Source organism: Solanum dulcamara, chromosome 1, assembly GCF_947179165.1.
Source record: "Solanum dulcamara chromosome 1, daSolDulc1.2, whole genome shotgun sequence".
Classification (NCBI taxonomy): domain Eukaryota; kingdom Viridiplantae; phylum Streptophyta; class Magnoliopsida; order Solanales; family Solanaceae; genus Solanum; species Solanum dulcamara.
The window spans coordinates 78153621-78173499 of NC_077237.1; the positions used below are offsets into that span (position 1 = coordinate 78153621).

The 19879-nt window shown below is 35.6% G+C and overlaps 1 protein-coding gene and 1 pseudogene across 8 annotated transcripts; both read left to right on the forward strand.

The window, feature by feature from the left end:
- Positions 1-91: 91 nt before the first annotated feature.
- On the forward strand, positions 92-10130 carry LOC129869897 (uncharacterized). 8 transcript variants are annotated; one of them, XM_055944535.1, is made up of 11 exons: positions 92-241; positions 367-450; positions 3077-3186; positions 6465-6581; positions 6982-7080; positions 7921-7950; positions 8135-8236; positions 8444-8551; positions 9339-9393; positions 9588-9642; positions 9784-10130. In XM_055944535.1, exons 1-10 carry the CDS (start codon positions 122-124, stop codon positions 9624-9626), a joined length of 864 nt encoding a protein of 287 aa, XP_055800510.1. In that variant the 5' UTR covers positions 92-121; the 3' UTR covers positions 9627-9642; positions 9784-10130. The 8 variants fall into 8 exon arrangements, with proteins under 8 accessions (XP_055800510.1, XP_055800466.1, XP_055800727.1 ...); XM_055944491.1 differs by lacking the exon at positions 9339-9393; XM_055944752.1 differs by lacking the exons at positions 3077-3186; positions 9339-9393 and having other exon boundaries at positions 359-450.
- Positions 10131-10297: 167 nt separating this feature from the next.
- On the forward strand, positions 10298-18371 carry LOC129894393 (serine/threonine-protein kinase VIK-like; annotated as a pseudogene).
- The last annotated feature ends 1508 nt before the right edge of the window (positions 18372-19879 follow it).

The window sequence follows — 19879 nt, forward strand, 5'->3', positions numbered from 1 at the left end:
TATTTTCTTAAATTTTATATCAATTCAAAATAGATGATTGTTTAAATTTTTTAGACGAACCTAATAAAAATTTAGAATGTTTTATGTACAAGTGGTACCCTTTACAAGGGTGAGGAATGGAATGGACTTGGCATTCGCGCTAAAAACCCGACCGATTTCGGCGCCAATTCTAGATTTCTGCTCTTCTTCGACACCATTCTTGTGCCGCTGCAAATTTGTTCCTCTCCTCTGCCATACAGTGGTAAAGTTCCATTCTTTCCTTCAAAAACCCTATACCCATTTCTTTCGTTGGCGATCTCTCTCGGCGATCTCTTTCTCCGGCGAAGTCTTTGTGTAAGTTTCTTATTTATCTCTTTAGGAGTACAGGAAAAACCTAACCTTAGGGAGTACGAACTTCGATGTGGGTTTTACATCTCTCTCGGCGATCTCTTTCTCCGGCGAAGTCTTTGTGTAAGTTTCTTATTTATCTCTTTAGGAGTACAGGAAAAACCTAACCTTAGGGAGTACGAACTTCGATGTGGGTTTTACAATGGTTTTTGAATTCTTCGTGTTCTTTTTGTTGCGATATTGGATATTAAGTTTATTTTGTTTAACAGATCTGTATTAGAGTAATCTTAGCGAGTGTGAATGGAGTCGGTATTGGGAATTCATAAGGGGGATTCGATTAGTTCAGGATTGAGGAGTTATTGTTGTTTTTCTCTTATATAAACAAAGGGAAAAAGTGAAAGGGGTGTAAAAGATGGAATTTTTATTATCAGATTACGACTTTTCAGTAATTGCGGTGTAAAATTTAGTTAATGGGGTTCAATTTCATGAGCTTGTAAATATGATGAGTGCCTATTTAATGTAAATCATCATATTGTGACTTTTAAACAGTTGGGGTTTAATTTCTACAAGATGTTTGGAGTCTAGAGATGTACTTGTGGCCAACATTTAAGGACATGTATGATGGAGCCTAAACTCAGGTTATGAGAATTCATAAGGGCAATTCAATTAGTTTAGGATTGAGGAGTTTTTGTTCTCTTATATGACAAGGAAAAAAAGAGAAAGGGTTGTAAAAGATGGAGTTTTTATCATCAGATTGTGACTTTTCAGTTATTGCGGTGTAAGATTTAGTTATTGGGGTTCAATTTCAAGAATTTGATGAACTCTTAAATATGATGACTGCTTATTCAATGTTTTTTATCATCAAATTGTGACTTTTCAGCAGTTGGGTTTTACAATGCTTTGTGAATTGTGTCGGTTTGTGCTTCATATCGTAACTTCAATTTCTACAGCTTTCTAAATGTGTTCCAATAGTAGTTCGGAATTAAGGTTTAGTCATGTTGGTGTACTTGCACAAAGTCCAAGTCTTATTAGTTTCTTAAGGGATTTGTATATCCTTGGAGAATGTAGAAACCTCTAGTGTTAGAGAGCTATTACTCGAGTGGAATGGAACTGAACCAAATGGAATGGATATTAAGGATTCACTTCAATTCTAACTAGTTTAGGATTGAGGAGTTGTTGCTGTCTTCTTACAGAATAAGGATGCAATAGGATAGGACCGTAAAAGATGAATTTTTTATCGCCAGATTGTGCTTTTCAACAATTGGGGTGTAAGGTCTAGTTAATGGGGTTATATTTCAATAATTTCATGAATGCTTAAATACATTGACTGCCTATTCAGCGGTCTTATGAAACCTCGAGTTTTCATCAATGTAGGTAGGCATTGGCCATTTAACTCCTCGGAAGCTGTGAAGCTTTTCTGGAGGCTGATGGAATTGTTGATTGTTTTTTGTGTTTAATTTTACTCTGATTTTGTTCAAGGCAGGATGAAGTCCTAGATCAATTTTCCTTTCAAAAGTATCAATAGACCTACTGCATACTTGTGTCGTTTTATGTGTAGAATGAAGATTGTTGCTGCTTATTAAAAACTTGGCAGTGTGCAAGAATACTGAGGATAGAGTTGTTATATTTCTTTGTGAATGTGTTGGTGTAGTAACTTTTAAAGGTTCATGCTGGTTTTACATTCGTGTCAAGTGCTTGATCGGGACTTTGGTTCACAAAATATCTGTACTGCTTCCATCCCAGCTCAACGGATTCTCTCTAAAATTTCATTATCTCCATCAGACTAGCTAACCTTCATTCTGCAAGTTGCTAAGACAATGAAATTGCAGAGGTATAAATACCTGGGAAGAAATTAAGGACAAGTACTTCATTCCAAGTTTAAGTCTTCCTTCTCTATTCTTTTGTTTCAGGACATAGAAATGGGTTGCTTTTACTTGTAGCTAAATCAATACTGACTTTAGGTCCTATGTTTTCTATGAGCTCTTTTCCCCTATTAGAGCCTTTTAGCTGAAGAGTACTTTTGCACTTGCTTACATATTGGAGAATTTTCGCTTTCTATGTCAAAGTAGCTGGCATAGCTTAATGCAGTTTCTTCATTTAAACTTCTCTCACATCTTTAGCCACTAATTGCAAAATAGAAACCATGTAAAAGACAGCAAGACGAATTGTTCTAAATGCTTCCTTTGTGTTTGTACATATCTAATTTCCTTGTTGACTAAAAATTGTAGGATTTAAGAACTGCTAGCTGTAACAATGTCGTATTCATATCTACCTGCAACCACAGATTCACTAGCTCAGGTTTCTGAGGCTACAAACCCATCTGAGGCTATCTCCATTCCCTACCGCATCCTTGAGAACCCTTCATCATCTTCCGAGGCCCTAAGGATCAAAGAGAAGGCAATCTTCAATCTCTGTGACCTCCTAAGTCAAGAGAAGAGGGCTGAGGATCTCCAAAAGCTTCTTGTCCAGTTGCTGAAAAGCACAATCTGGTGATAAAAAATCTATCTTTTATTGCCCTATCCTATTTCTGTAAGAAAACAACAATGACGATTCCTCAATCCTAACTAGTTAGAACTAGCCATGTGATTGACAAATAAATCAAAAATATACGATATATTGAACAAGTTATTGAACTTTGCTCCCTAATTTGTTTTTATATAGATTTAAAATCTATCTGATTATGCAGGAACAAATTATATAAATTTATAAAAATCTACGATATGATTAATTATTAAGTGTGCTCTTCTAGCTTCTGCTTAGCGCTTTCTGCGTTTCTCCGCTGCTCCTCCGTCGTTGCGCCACCGGTAGCTGCCGACTTCCTCAACTTACTCATCTCCGGTTTGGTCGCTCCTGTCCAAGGTAAGTTGTCCCTTTGTTTTCCTAATTTTTATTTCTTCACAAAGACAAAATACATAGTTTTATTGAGCTTTTTTCTTTTGTAATCCATGAATTTGAGTGAATTGCAGATAAAGTAGAAATTTTTCTGTTGGATTATACTTAAGCTAAAATGCGTGGGTTTTACTGCTTCACTTTAGGCTAGAAATCTGTGAAGGTGATGATTTTTTTTCTGAATCTTATTCTTGTTTTGCCTATTATAGTAGTGTGAGTCTATACTGTTAATATTTGTGACTCTGACTTTTCAGCAATTATGGGGCGTAAAAGATGGATTTTTTATCATCAGATTGTGAGTTTTCAGCAATTAAGGTTTAGTTAATGGGGTTCAATTTCAAGAATTTCATGAACTTGTAAATATGATGACTGCCTATTCCATGGTTTATATCATCATATTACGACTTTTAAGCAATTGGGCTTTAATTTCTACGAGTTGTTTGGAGTCTAGATGTGTACTTATGGCTTACATTAAGGCTATTAAGGACATGTATGATGGAGCCAAAACTTGGGTTAAGACACTGGTAGGTGACTCTGAATGTGTTGCAATTCTAGTTCGGAATTAAGGTTTAGTCGTATTAGTATACTTACATAAAGTCGGAGTCTTTTTCGTTTGTTTAGAGATCTGTATGTCCTTGGAGAATGTAGAAACCCTTACTGAGTGTGAATGGGTATTAAGAATTCATAAGAGCAATCTGATTAGTTTAGGATTGAGGAGTTATTGTTGTTGTTCTCGTATATGACAATGAAAAAAATTTAGAAAGGGGTGTAAAAGATTGGATTTTATCATCAGATTGTGATTTTTTCAGAAATTGCACAGTAAGATTTAGTTAATGGGGTTGATGTCAAGAATTTCATGAACTCTTGAATATGATGACTGCTTATTTAATGTTTTTTATCATCAGATTGTGACTTATGAGCAGTTGGGTTTTACAATGCTTTTGAATCGTCTTCGTTTGTGTTGCATATCGAAATTTTGTTTTCTACAGCTCTCTAAATGTGTTGCAAATGTTGGCGCACTAGGGATGCAGATGATGAAGGTGCTGGCAGGCCTAGGATTAATTCTTGGGCTAGACTGAAGAAGGAGATGCGTGACCAATTTCTTCCTAGCAACGCATCGTGGATTGCTAGAGATCGGTTGAAAAACTTGAGGCAGTTGGGGACAATTCGTGACTATATCAAGGAATATTCATCCTTGATGTTGGACATATCAAATATGTCTGAGGAAGACAAGCTGCATAACTTCGTTTCAGGGATGCAGGCGTGGGCACAAACGAGCTAAGGAGGCAGAATGTTAAGGACCTCCCTGGCGCAATTGCGGCGGCAGATTCGTTGGTTGATTTTCGCTCGTTGCAAGTTCCTTTTGACAATCCCACTTCTTCAAGATCAAAGAAGAAGGCGGAGAGAGGGGATTGGAGAAAGGAAGAGCGAAAAGAGAAGGCTGACAAAGGTGCGGCAGTTGTAGACGCTGAATGTTCGAGGAACAAAAATTCGGCTAGCGATAAGGGGTGCTGGACTTGTGGAGGAAGTCACTTGGCCAGAAATTGCCCAAATCGTGGACACGTTAATGCCATGCTTGTAGGAGGTGCGGAGGCAGAGGAAGAAGGTGGAGTTGTGGCTGCATTGGCAAACCCCCTTGGTTTGCTCTTGAAGAAATAATCTTCATTAGTAGACGCAGTGGGGGCGAGTCACCCACAAGCCTCATTCTTTGCTATGTGGCACAAAGAAATGAAGGTTGATGATGCAACTTGACTTGCTGCAAAGTTCGAACTGGGTGAGAGTTTGAACAATATGATGGCTGTGAATCATGTGGCCGTTGGCAGAAGGGATGGCATGTGATGGGCGAGATCGATGCTGGACCTTGGGCGGAGATGCACAGGCTGTTGGTGATTCCATTGAAGGATTGGGTCAGGATCCTTGGAGTCAAATTCTTGCTAAGGAATTGCTGTTCCTATGCATCACCTGGACGGCGTGATGGCTATGCAAGAGAATCTGGTTGGCTGCATCAAAGTTGTTCTCCATGCGGTGAGATAGGGAAAGTGAGTATGTCAATCCACTCATTTCTGCTATCACGATGGAGAAAGGCTTGAGGGAAGGAGAAAAATACTTCCAGTGCTGCTTTGATGAGAGACATGTTGACCATTTCAAAAGGTATGGTCTTGTTTGCGAGAATACCTACTCCATGTGCAGATGGAGAAGTGCGTGTTGGCACTTCAAGAAATTGAATTTCTTGGGGCATTTGGTGAGTAAGTACCAAGTGCGGGTGTTCAAAGAAGGCGGCTGTCTTGACAAGTTATGAACAAAGACTGTAGCTGGGCGTTGTCTGAGAGAAATGATGGTGCGTTCAAGAGTTGAAGGAAGCCATTGATCAGAACCCATGCTAAGGCTGCGAGCATTTGAATGACTGCATGCTGATTGTTGTTTAGTCATGTGTATACTTAAATAAAGTCCGAGTCTTGTTAGTTTCTTAAGGGATCTGTATATCCTTGGAGAATGTAGAAACCTCGTGTTAGAGAAGTATTACTTGAGTGGAATGAAACTGATCCAAATGGAATGGATGTTTAGGAATCACAAGGCCAGTTTTAATTAGTTTAGGATTGAGGAGTTGTTATTGCTGTCTTCTTACAGAAATAGGATAGGGCCATAAAAGATAGATTTTTTATCACCAGATTATGCTTTTCAGCAATTGGGGTGGAAGGTCTAGTTAATGTGGTTTGATTTCAAGAATTTTATGAATGCTTAAATATGTTGACTGCCTATTCAGCGGTCTTATGAAACTTCGAGTTTTCATCAATGTTCGTGGGCATTGGTCATTTACTCTCCAGAAGCTGTGAAGCTTTCTGAAGCTGATGCAATTGTTGATTGGTTTCCATGTTTAATTTTACTCTGATTTTGTTCAAGTCAGGATGGAGTCCTAGATTCAATTTTTCCTTTCAAAATGTATCAATTCAATTGGCCTACTGCATACTTGTGTCCTTTTATTTGTAGAATGTAGATGGTTGGTGCATTTTAATATTGGCAGTGTACAAGAATGCAGAGGATGATGTTGTTATATTGCTTCTGAATGTGTTGGTATATTAGCTTTAAAGGTTCATGCTGGTTTTACATTCGTGTCCAGTGCTTGGTCGGTATCTTGGCTCACAAAATTTTGTTTCGCTTTAATCCCAAATTTTCTCTCTAAAATTTCATTATCTCCATCAGACTAGCTAACCTTCATTCTGCAAGTTGCTAAGACAATGAAATTGCAGAGGTATAAATACCTGGGAAGAAATTAAGGACAAGGGCACATTTGGAATGACGTGCGGCTGCTTATTCATAACAAGTTTAAGTCTTCCTTATCTTTTCTTTTGTTTCAGGACAAAGAAGTGAGTTGCTTTTATTTTAGCTAAATTAATATACTTTAGGTCATATGTTTTCTATGAACCTTTTAGCTGAAGAGTACTTTGCACTTGATTACATATTGGAGAACTTTTGCAACTTCATTTTAACTACTCTCACATCTTTAGCCACTAATTTCAAAATAGAATTTATGTAAAGACAGCAAGACAAAGTGTTATAAATGTTTCCTTTCCTGTATGTTTGTTTGTTTCACTATGCCTCATCAGTCTATAATGGCTTTTTAAACTCTAATAGTAAGTGGAAATTTGGGTTCTAACTAGGACTCTTCACTGTCTCCGGATGCTTGAATCTCATGTCTTAATTTCTTGTAGTCTATCTTTGATAAGATGGTAAAGCTTTTTCGAGCATGATTTTATCTTGTAACAGGATTGCAATGGACACTATTAAACAAGAGAAAGTAAGGAGATTTGAGGAGTTTATTGATCGCCGTCTGAAACCAGATCTTGTTCATGCAATTGCTGAACGGTAGTAACAAATATATCATTCACTTCAGTTTTCCTAAATTCATTTTCTATTACATATGTCTTTACTTAGAGTCCGTTTGGATTGGCGTAAAAGTTGGTCAAATCTACTTTTAAGTTAGTTTTTGACTTCTGAAAGTGTTTGACAATTATAAAAAAACTTAAAATAAGTTTAAAATGACTTAAAATACGTTAAAAACCAAAAGTAGGCCTCCCCCTACTTTTTATTGTTCGACTTAAAAGTCATATAAGTTTGACTTTTTATTTTTGACTTAAATCTATTTTTTTTAAGCCAATCCAAACGGGCTCTTATTTTGGGGACTTCTTTTCTCATCGTGTACTGTTCAACCCCTTTCTTTGAATGATAGATATTTTTCAGCTGAATACTTATCTTATTAGTGGGAATGGATCTTTGATGACCTATAGTTAAAAGATTTTTTCAAGAATATTATTGGTTTGGTGGTTTACTTAAACTTATGTAGCTTGCTCCTTTAAAATCATATTAGTAAAAATTATGGGTGTTACGTTACCAGTTTCCAAAAAAAAAAAAGTAAAAATTATGGGTGTTTTATCAAAACTTATTTGCCCTGTATTAATGGCCAAATTTTGTAGTGGAATAAAAAACAACTAGGTGTATTATTGTCCTGGTTAAATTCTGATCATTAATTTGAGGCTTAAATCCGCAATGTTATGCAAGTAAGTTTAACATTTATATTTGTGAAGAACGGCGACGTCCAGACTAAAGTTACCTATGTATGAGAAAAGGTGTAATAAGATATTCTGCACAAAGTCTTATGGTGGCCCAACTTGTTTCATTTTGTTTCCTTCCAATTTATGGCTGCAGGGACAAAGTCTTTGAACAACAAATTTTTTTGTATCCTTCTCGTGTTATTATATCGTTTCATTACCAACATAGAGTTGGGTCATTCTTCCAGTCTTTCGGACTTTTAGTAGTAGTTTGCACTTGCAGGCATGTGGGTTGAATTGTTTAATTACTTATATGAAAACTGACGTTGGTATGAGGTCTATGTAGTTTTCTTAACCTTATGTTTTTCTAGCTCTGATTTAAGAAGTAATATAGAGAATTTGGAGAAGAACAGTGTAACTAATCTGAAGACATTGGTTAATATTGGCTCGGAAGTATACGTGCAAGCTGATGTGTAAGTCTTTCTTATCTTTATTTAAATGTCAGAAGAAAATTGTTGGATATATAAAAGTTAAGTGATGTCTGCTTTTATTTGAACATGTATTGACATTTTTTGCCTTCTTTTTCATTCATAATTGAAAATTTGTATCTTGACGATTTCTAATACCCCGATATTTTCATCCACTGCATATTGATATTTCTTCCTGAGTTGATCTGACAGGCCAGATTCAACACACATATTTGTTGATGTCGGACTTGGATTTCACGTGGAGTTCACTTGGTCGGAAGCTCTAAATTATATTTCAGCAAGGGAGGAGAAATTGGCCAGGTACTACTGATCTCTGCTTCTATGAGTAATGTCTTATTTCCATGTGAGATTTAAATTCAAGTAAAGTCCCTTTCAAAATCTTAACTATTGTATCTTAACTATTATGTAAATGATAAGTTGGTCTATGATAAATCCATCTTCTGTTCTTAAGATTTGGAAAATAAGTGCAATGATAAACTATAACATTCAGTAAATTGGTCATCTTAATAATAGATCGAACACCTCAAGGAGCATTCAATAGGATGTAGAGTTAGGATCTCTTTCTCACTAATCAGAAGAAATAGGATGTATTTCATAAATCTAATTACTGGTAAGTCAGACACTTGAAGTTTGATAGCAATTTTCCAGTGTCAACGGCATGTATTGGTAACATGTTTTAATAGCCATTATGGCATTTTCCATGCAATGGACCGAGTCTGGCTATGGAGGAATATGCACGAACGCACGAAAAAATAGCAGTCTTAATAGTTTTCGAAGAACTCAAGCGTTGACGTTGTGAAGGAAAAGCTAAAAACCCTGTTTAAGCAATAATTGGCAACTCTAATAGAGATTTGCATAGTACTGGTAAAGCTAAAATCTCCTGAACTACGATCCACTGACAGCATAACTCAACTAATAGCTCCATATTATTCTGCTCAAGCATGTTTTTGTTTTCCAGTTCGGATAAACTATAATTAGACTGTGCTATGGATTAAAAGATAGGAAGACCGAATATGAGGATGTGAATCAGTGTTTAATCAGCTTAGATGTTTGTGCTTATTTTGCTCCCCGTCCTCTCTATTTTCAGGTTAAGGTTATTGGTATTGGAGCCAACTTGTTCAGATCTTGTTGTTTTTCCTGGGGTGGGTAGAAATGAGGGGATGGATGTGTTATTGAACCTTTAACACTCAAGAAAGAGGATAAACCTTCTCCTCATGTTCCGTGACTTCATTTTTCCATGTTTTGACTGGAAACACACTGTTCAACAGTTCAATTAATATTCTGCCATGTTTCTTGCGTTACGCTAAATGGAGATCTTTTGCAATTAAATGTGCAGGCAAATAAAGGAATATACACGTCTAGTCGCATCAATTAAAGTTCAGATCAAAATGGTATGTGGTTAATCGTTCTCCTTTGACACACATAATATCAAGTCGTGGGAGAGATAATAAACCGGAGCTTTCTTTTATGTTCTCTCGTTAAATTACACTAACTGATGAATATTTTTTGAAAAAAAAAACTCAAATACACAGGTTTGTGAAGGGATACGTGAGTTGCTCCAGCTTCCAGAAGAGCGAGCTTACTAAGATTTATAGTCTTAAATTGAGAGATGGAATTGTTCAAATTTACTGTCCAAGGAATGAAGACATATTTTGTTGAGATACAGTAACATGGGCATTTATAATTTGTAGTATGTCTTTTTTTCCTTATAGTATAGAACAAGAAAGCTTTTAGTCATCGAGTTAGGCCGAATGTGTATTTCTTATCATAATGCCGAATATTTATTTATGATATTAGAGACAAATTTATTTCAACTCGTAATTTATTGATGTTGGACCTCATTATATATTATTTATTTTAATGGTTGAATTAGATTAAAGGTTCTATATTGTTTCATATGGGTGTATTGTATCATGAGATCAAATTCAATTTTGAGGTTAAATTGTGAATTCTTCTCATTCTCTCTTCTAGAAAGAAGATCCAAAACCAATAGAAGAGTTGTATAGTACCTTATACAGCCTCAAGTATATGTTGCTGTGCAAAATCATGGTCAGCCAGGCTGATGATGTTGCAGGAATAATATCAAACAAGGTTGAATTGAATTATCAGTGGCCAGAAGTTGATGCAATGAAAACTGTTGCTGATGCTCACTCCAAGCGATCTTTGAAGTTCTTTGAGACTGCTCTTCGCAACTTTAAGGCTCAGCTGGATGAAGATCCTCCATCTATGACTTGTATTTCCTGAGCTGCAGGCAGATACTGCTTTAAGCTTCAGCGCGTTTTGTTGTGATTTATGCTTCATTTCTAAGTACACTTGAACTTAGTATAATCCTTACATGGCTGGAGTTGCCAAGGAGCGAGTTCAACTAAATTTCTTAGATGTTTTGATGACTGTATTTATCATCAGTGCTATGAGATGATTGAACTATTTAGTTATAAGCTTTCTCTTATGGTGATTGTTTCTTTGTTTTTGTATCTCTATCTTAATTGTTGACTTGAATACTGTTATGAAGGCCTATTTTTATTGTTTGGTCTTTCAATTTTATGGGGTTAATTTAGGATGAGTTATCTCATATTTGGTTAGGATAAAATTGCGGAATAACTTGTTGCGCAGTTGGTTATCTTAGAATTGTAGTGTTATTTATATCCACAATGAGGGTGGGATAACTAAGCACGGGATGATTAATCCTTAATTACTTGTTTTTCAACCAAACGAGCTCTATTTTAACTTGAAAAAGTTTGTAGCATGTTATTTACCTTATTTTGCGGATCAGCTATCTCACTTAATAAAAGTTAGTACTTGTAGTTTACTTTTTAGATACCAACGAATAAGGGTTGTGCAGAGTGATGAATATTTCTTTATCTTTAACCAGATGTCTAAGGTCCAAGTCCCTCGGGGCATGAAATCGCTTTTGTTAGGGTGCGTTTTACTCCCGATGTGAAATTGGATTTAGTCAGACTCCAATATGGGTATTGAATACAAAACAAAAAAAAGTAAAGGTCCTTTTAAATGACATTAATAATGTATACTGTTTTTACTATATTTTAATAAATATATAAAAGCTAAACCTCTATAAAATAAAATAAATCAATTTTACCCTTAACAAAAGGTGCAGATGATGATGCTCATGGACAATAAAGGTACCTTTTCTGTGAAATTAGTTTGGCAGTATATAAGGCATAAAGAAGAAGAAAACAAAATTTATAAGTGGATCTGGACAAAAGACATTCCTTTTAAATTGGCATTCACAATGTGGAAATTATGAAAATTCAAATTACCTGTAGATGACAGAGTGAGAAGATGGGGACTGGAAGGTCCATCTAGGTGTTGGTGTTGTGAAAGACCTACTCAGGAGACACTTGCTCATGTGTTCCTGAGATCTTTTTTAGCTAATAGGACTTGGTCCTATTTTTAATCTTTTGCAGGTTTTAACATTGAAGGACTGCATGAGGGAGGTGATAATGCAATGGTGGGAGAGAGATGTTAAAAAAGCAATGAGACCAAACTATCGAGGATTAGAGTGTTTGCAAACATTATACTTTATGGAAAAAGAATCCATAACAATCAGCGGCAAATCCACCTTATTGTCAACCCCATTCGGCGAAAAATTATACTATTTATATATAGTTAAAATAATTTTTTATGTATATATAGTAGATGTCAAACCTCCTTCAACTAGTTTGTGTGTTTACTTATTCAGATTTTGAACCCTCTTAGTCAAAATTCTAGTTCTGCCACTGATAACAATCCATAAAAAAATTAACGAAGGTGAAAAAGTCATAAAAAGCATGACAAATCATTCATGAAAGTAACAACAATAACAACAACATACCTAATAAACTCTCACTAAGTGGGGTCTGAATAGGGTAGAGTGTACACAGACCTTACCACTACCTTGTAGAAATAAAGAGGTTGTCACTGAAAGACTCCCATCTCAAGTGCGTCAAACTCAAGTAAAGGAAGAAGAAAACATAACTGTTAATAAGAAAAAACAATTAAAGTCTACAAGAACGAAACAATGTGAAACACAATAAACGACATATATATGGCAATAACTACAAGTATATGACTAGTACTACGGCACTAACAAGCCTAAACTTTCACAAGCCAAGACAACACTCACCCATACTAAACTTCTACCTTACTACGCGACATACACGTCTTACTAACTAGAGTCATGTCCTCGGTAATCTGAAGTTGCACCATGTCCTGTCTTATCACTTCTCTCTAATACTTTTTCGGCTTATCTTTATCCCTTTGCGTAACCCCGTACAACCAATCTCTCGCATCTCCTCACTGTGGCGTCAGCACACCTTCTCTGCACATGTCCAAACCATCTCAATCTTGCTTCCCTCATCTCCACATAGGCAATTCCCACCTTCTCCCATATAACTTCATTCCTAATCTTGTCACTCCTAGTGTGCTCACATATCTATCTCAACATCTTCATTTCACCAACAAAAAATTGAGGGTGAAGAAAGGAGACTTGGAGAAGAAATTATGAGGTGAAGAATCTAACTTCACCAATAAGATGGGAAATTTAGATAGTAAATGAATTGAGCTACTAAAATTCCTCAAATAATATGATCATTGAAGTACAACAAACAACAAATACTAACAAAAAATAAAGAAACCTTATAATAATATTAAAAAAAGTAATTAAAAAATATTTAGCAATAAGCAAAAAAAAAATGTACAAATAAAAATCCTCCCTTTTATTAACACAAGTATAATTTCAAGAATTTGATGAACTCTTAAATATGATGACTGCTTATTCAATATTTTTTATCATCAAATTGTGACTTTTATCATCAAACCTTAACCCTTTCCTACGTTTTCACCTTTAGCAACAGTGAATCTTTGCCTGGGATTTTTCTCTTCTCAAGTATAATTGATTAATATATGCAGACATGACCTATTCTCCATTTCAGTCATGTTGATTCCTTTACCTACGAAAGAGACAGCTACCAGATGACAACCCAGACATATGTAGATTGATGGCATGATTAGTAGATCATTTACCTGAGTTGGGTAAAAATCTTTTACTTTTAGCAAATAACTGATTGGAGCTCTCGCCTTAATTATGGAGCTAATGGTTATTGGTCAGTACTACTATAACAAGAAAATAGGCTAACAGTGTTGGAAGCAGGATGTTCAATTCAACTCTTCCCAAGTCACTGAACAACTGTCTTACCTTATGTCATGTTCTGCCACTTCAAGATTTTTCTTTACATAATTATTGAGAATTACTTGATTTTTCATGAATATATGAATGGTGTCTTTGAGTTCATAGGATTAGTCTTTAAGAGCCTTTAATGTTTTAATATATGCTATAGAGACAAAATGGAAGCCATTTTGAACCAAGGCCTGTTGCCCCTCCTCTACCAAAGAAGTGTGATTGGGAGATTGATCCTACTGAGCTAGACTTCTCAAATTCTGCAATCATTGGAAAGGTATTTTTGCTATATTAGAAGTGCTGCTAATAAGCTTGTTGGAGGTTAATTGAAATCTGTTTAAGCTACCCTGTCCAGTATCTTTTCAAATGAATTGGTAACTGTAGTATACAAAGATAGCTACTCTTGTACCTTTTATTGTGTTCTTTCAATAAAATCTTCTCATCCGTGTTGTATTAGTGCAGTCTTTTGTGAAGAGGTTTCTCCCAAATATAAGCAATTGAAGCGAGTTTATGATGGTTAAGCTAACACTTGTTCTGTGGGGTGTTGTTCAATGAATAATCTCAACTACGCTAAGTTTTTAAAATTTTAAAAGGTGTGGATAGTTGTATAGGATATAATTTGTTTAGCAGTGTATTTAACATTTTATTACATTCCAAAATAGAAAGTGTCTCATAGTCAGGAAAGCTGGTCTACTTTTGTGCTTGGGGCTGTCATTCTTAGGTGTTTTTGATTGACGCTTCCCTTTGGTATTTTTATATGAGATAATTATATTTCCTTTATTAAACTTATTATGTAGTTACTGTATTCCTAGACCTACTTACAAGAAAGAAGAGGGACAGCCTCTGGTAACTGGCAGTCCATTTTGCTTCAAACTGTTTATCTTTTTAACTATTTATTTTTGATGCTGTCATGCTTGATTTCTAATTGCTTAATCTACTTTGTATCATGGATACCGATTTGCCAGTGAGGTTGCCATTTATGTATCTGATATGGCAGCTGATATTGATAGGGGTCTTTTGGTGAGATCTTAAAAGCTTGCTGGCGCGGAACACCTGTAGCTGTTAAACGCATCCTCCCAAACCTTTCAGATGATCGATTGGTGATGTAAGTTCTGTTGTGGTGTTAGCACTACAATATCTTGTATATATGATTCTGATATGTTGTGCTGTCTGCTGTTGTTGTCAAGTTTCACAGTTTATTTTGGGGGGTGAAGGGGGAGGAGGAGTAAAGGAGTTTATCTTTGGTCTCCTCTGTTATATTTTGATTTCTAAAGTTTTCCTCATCATTGACCAAAACAATAACAAGAAGATGCTGCTTTTTCAAGCATGTCACATCTGCTAATGATCAATAAATCACATTGTATTTGTGAAGAATCTTTACTCTGCTAATATTGTAAGAGGACCTGGAATTAAAGTGGATCAAGAAGCTTCACATGTTACCCAAGGCTGTCAGCATTCTCAATTCACAATGGTCTGTTTAAGCTTGATACTGGATTATATAACTACTATACACTAGTTTAGTGTACGTGTTTTGCACGTGTTTCTCGTGTCAATTAATAAAACTATATACAAGAAGAATAAAATTATTAATAAATGTTATATTATTAATAAATGTTATATATATGACCAGGAGGTCACGGATTCAAGCCTTGGAAACAGCCTCCGGCAGAAATGCAAGGTAAGACTTCGTACAATAGACCCTTGTGGTCAGACCCTTCCCCGAACCCCACGCATAGCGGGAGCTTTAGTGCACCGGCCTGCCCTTTATTGAAATGATAAGAATTTCATATAGGAGGGTTAAAAAGCTATTCAAAAAAACGTGAACCTCGTTCTTTAATATTTTTAATTCTTCTGTTTATTTTGTTTACCATAATTTAAGTAAGATTTATATAAGGTAAAAATATTGATCTTGAAGTCTTAAATGTTAGGACTTCTAATATAGTTCAAATAAGAAAAGATTTAAGAAACGAAAATTTTAATCAATTTTAAAATACTAAATAGTAGTAGTTCTTACTTATTACAAATAAGTAAAAATTAATAATTATAACTTTAATTAATTTCAAAGTCCTAAATATTAGGATAATAATTAAATGACAATTATTTAAGGAAAATAGTAAATGACAATTTTGTCTATTATAGAGCCTTTTAATGAAGGGTAAAAAGTTCAATCAACATATCTAAGGACCTTCATGCTTTTAAAGTAATATAGATAAAAGTAGGCTGTTACTTAGACCCTGCTGCAGTAATTAATTTTTGATATTTTACTATGATACTGATTCTGCCTGATTTAATTCCTTTCATGCAGTCAGGATTTCAGGCATGAGATAAATTTGCTGGTGAAGCTCCGTCATCCGTACTTAAGGGGGGTATGTGGTTCTGTTTTTCCTCTATATTTTGATTGAACATTGAATTATTTCTCTCTGTCTTATGATGTACCTGTGCTGATTTGGTGCATATATTTGTTGTAGGGAGATCTGCATCAGCACCTCAAGGAAAAAGGTGCTCTTAGTCCATCTATAGCAATCAATTTTGCTATGGATATAGCAAGGTAGCATGAATAATTGTTAGCATTTCATACTTTTCCTTGGAAAAACTCAAAATTCTCTTGATGTCTTCTTATTCTTGTTAGCTATGTTTTGAGTTGCCTATTTACACCGACTGATGTTGGTGAGCATCATCGATGGACTAAATGTCGCTCAGTCTGTTGCTGTTTACCTTCGGTCCAAAACTCATCTTATTCCCAGTAGCTGGTCTGTTGAATTAGTGGTAGGGACAGTATAAAAGATGTGCATACAGAAAGTGGTCTTCATAATGTGAATAAGTTACTTAGCTCACTGTAGATCTTTCTGACCTGTGGCATAGTTTCTGTGACTTTACCATTCTATGAGAGACTCTAGTAATCTGACAATTTAACCCAACATTCCAATGCCTAATCTTATGTTATTTTAAATTGCATTGCATAGTTTACTTATGCAATGTTTGATATTTCTGTGGGCAGAGGCATGACTTATCTTCACAATGAGCCAAATGTTATAATCCATAGAGATCTAAAGCCCAGGTCTGTTTTTCTCTCTTCATGGCTCTGCTATTGTTATGATTCAATTAGCTTTAGCGCTGAGTGTGTCTTCTAGTCAATTCCAATGCAGATCATTTGAAAGTTGGGAGACTTTGGATTAAGCAAACTAATCAGGGTTCAGAACTCCCATGATGTTTATAAAATGACTGGGGAGACGGGGAGCTGTAAGTGACAATGTCATAATTCTCAATTGATTGACATATTCTTTCAAATGTAATTATTTATTTGTGATATCTTTTTCTATAATAAAAAAATAGACCGCTATATGGCACCTGAAGTTTTCCAGCATCGGAAGTATGACAAGAAGGTTGACGTTTTCTCTTTCGCAATGATCTTATATGAGGTAATTCTAACTTCTGGTGTTTTTCTGTTGGATTAGGAATAACATGATCAATGAAACAAATAACTCAGTCAATGAATTTTCTATTGGTGCAGATGCTAGAGGGTGATCCACCATTATCCCACTATGAACCATATGAAGCAGCTAAGTATGTGGCAGAAGGACACAGGCCTATGTTCAGGGCAAAAGGTTTTACCCCAGAATTGAAAGAGCAAGTTCAAAGTGGATCTTGATACTCCCTTTTTTTAAGCATCTTACAATCTCTTTCGCTATGTATGACTCAATGCATAAATGACTGGATGGGGTGGGGTTTCAACATGTACAAACGTCACACAGTTCGAAGATGAACTATTACTAACGAGGGAGGATGGTGCAATACCTGGGTGTATGAAAGCGTTCAAAGGTAATAAAGCATGGTAAAGATTTAGGTAGGGGTGGAATATCTGGGATTTCCAAAAGTGAGATAACTTGTTGTGAAGGTCCTCTTTCAGTGAACTGTAGGCATCCCAACTGCAGGGAAAGTAGAGACAACTATGAAGAAGAGCAACTACTGAAGCAACTAAGGCAGCATATGGAAGTTCTTTGTTATTAGACTTGATCAGCATACCTTTTTTGCAATTAGAGCATGGGAAAATTATCATATGGTTTAGGGAGATACATTTTTAGATTAAATGATGAAACTGGGTGCAGTTATCTGCAGAATGATATAGATGTCCGGATGAATTTGGTCGATGTGTTTTGGGATGGGTTTCAGAATAAAAAGAACCGTTGTGAGATCATATTTAAGTTTTCTTCTTCTTATTATTATTTACACATCTACTGATTTGACAATTACGTAGAAGCATCCGTTAGATCTCTTGTGAAGTGAAATATGAGATATACTGTTTCTACCTCTTGCTACCTTAGGTTTGATAATATGCACTGCAAAGTTTAGTTCTTTTGACTATTTGCCAAGGCAAAATGATGGTGGGCAGCGATTTGTTTATGCTTTGCTAAATCCACTCATTTTTATTTTATTTTTGCAGTTTGGTAGAGCAATGTTGGGCACCAGATATGAACCAGAGACCCTCATTTTTGGATATTCTAAAAAGACTTGAAAAAATTAAAGAAATTTTACCCTCGGAGCATCATTGGAACCTTTTCACTTCATGACATCAAAGTCCAGAGTTGACCAGATATTACGTTGAATTCTCCCATCAAACGCACTTTTGAAATTGATATGTTAGTAGGATTGTTCATAGGATCAACTGGCTAAGGTCTGCAAAAACTGTTGCTGTACCAATTCTTTATGCCCCATTCAACATTCCAGGTATGCTCGTTGTAGATTTGATCAAGATATTTCCACAAAATACCAAGTAGAACTGTGTGTCGCGAGATTTGTAACAAAGCTTTTTCCCTTTATTACTTGTTTGTTTTATGATAAACGCACTTCATGCTTTATTTAAAAGGTTACAAACATCTCCGATCCAAAGTGAAGTTTAAAATGTCTTGGGATAAACAAGATAAAAAGAATTCACTGATTCATCTACCTACCTGTTCATTCTTCTTCTAGAGAGTGTTATTTCATAAATTGTTTGTTGTGATAGTTAAGCATGTTTTGATCCCAGTCCAACTACTATCACATTTGTCAGTTCACTGCTAGCGGAAAGGGTGAAATATATTTACTTTTTTCTGTCGATGCGTTGTGGGTGGATGGATCTATCGGAAACAGCCTTTCTACCTCCCAAAGTAAAGATAAAATATGCGTACACTTTGCCCTTCACACACCGCACTTGTAATATTACACTTGATATGTTGTTGTTGCGTTTGGGGTGGACCGTGGATGGAAGAGCAAATACTTACTCTCCCCATCCCAATACTTGCTCCCCGACCCATTTTATCTTAAGGTTTTAATTGAGCACAAAGTTTTAGAAGAAGAAGATTTTTGTAGCTTTGCAATCACATACAATGATATTTTTGTGGCTAGAAAATTATGACATCAAGGTATAATGAAAAGTTCAACAAGTGTTTCGAAGTAAAATTGAGATAGACTAAACAGAAAAATGTGTCACATAAAAGGACAAAATGGGTAATAATAAACTAAAAAGATCCAAGTCCTCCCTCTATCACAATTAACTCGAAAACATTGCTTACCCTCGTTAACTGTAAACTGTGGAAAATTCTACACCTACATGTTGCATTATTAAGTTATCAGAAACAACATTAGATAAGCTTTTTCTTTTCAAAGGTCTTTAAAAGCCACACCTGCAATCCTGCCACAGATAAACATATAACGATTGACAAGCCAGTCATCCAAGCCATTTTGGAGTTGGTAGATCTGTTCAATTCCTGCATTTCAGCTTCCCTGCATCATGCCGGAAAATTATCAAGCTCATGTTCATGACGATTATCAGCTATGTAGCTCGGACTCTTCAAAAATGTTGCAACACTCGTGTTTGATCCTCCAAAAATAGTACTCCTTCTGTTTCAATTTGTTTGTCTTATTTTCCTTTTTCGTTTGTTACAAAAAGAATGTCTCTTTCCTTTTTTGTCATCTCTGTAATTCCAACTTTCCACATGACATGTTTAAGCCACAAGATTAAAGGGCATTTTGATACATTTGACATATCTTTAATGTATGATCATAAGATTCAGAAGTCTTTTTTACTTTCTTTAACTTTGTGCCAAGTCAAAATAGGTTAGACAAATTGAACAGGAAGGAGTACTAACTATGGATGATTTGACATGCATTGATGGCATTTTTGAAGAGTACGAACTTAAAATAATAACAAATGATAAACTCACCTTTCATGAAGAAAAAACATCTCATCATGGATGGCTTTAACATTTTCAAGCATCCTCGTTAGTTCAAATTTTATTACCTATTAAGATGATAAGACGTTATGTTAGTCACAACTCAGAACTCCACAACGTGCAGTCAACTAGTTTATGGTCAATTTCCTCTCCTCAGAAGCCCCTTCATTGGGAAAACGCTTCTGCCAAGAGTCTTTTTTCTTCTATTCTATTTACGGAAAGAAGAGTACAAAATTACAAATC

Bases quoted from the DNA above. Each gene is read 5' to 3' on its own strand.
- LOC129869897 (XM_055944491.1), top strand. From the start codon at position 122: ATGGACTTGGCATTCGCGCTAAAAACCCGACCGATTTCGGCGCCAATT. The intron at 6,582-6,981 runs GTGAGTTGCTTT...ATCTTGTAACAG, and splicing joins TTTTGTTTCAGGACAAAGAA to GATTGCAATGGACACTATTA. The intron at 8,552-9,587 runs GTACTACTGATC...TTAAATGTGCAG, and splicing joins AGGGAGGAGAAATTGGCCAG to GCAAATAAAGGAATATACAC.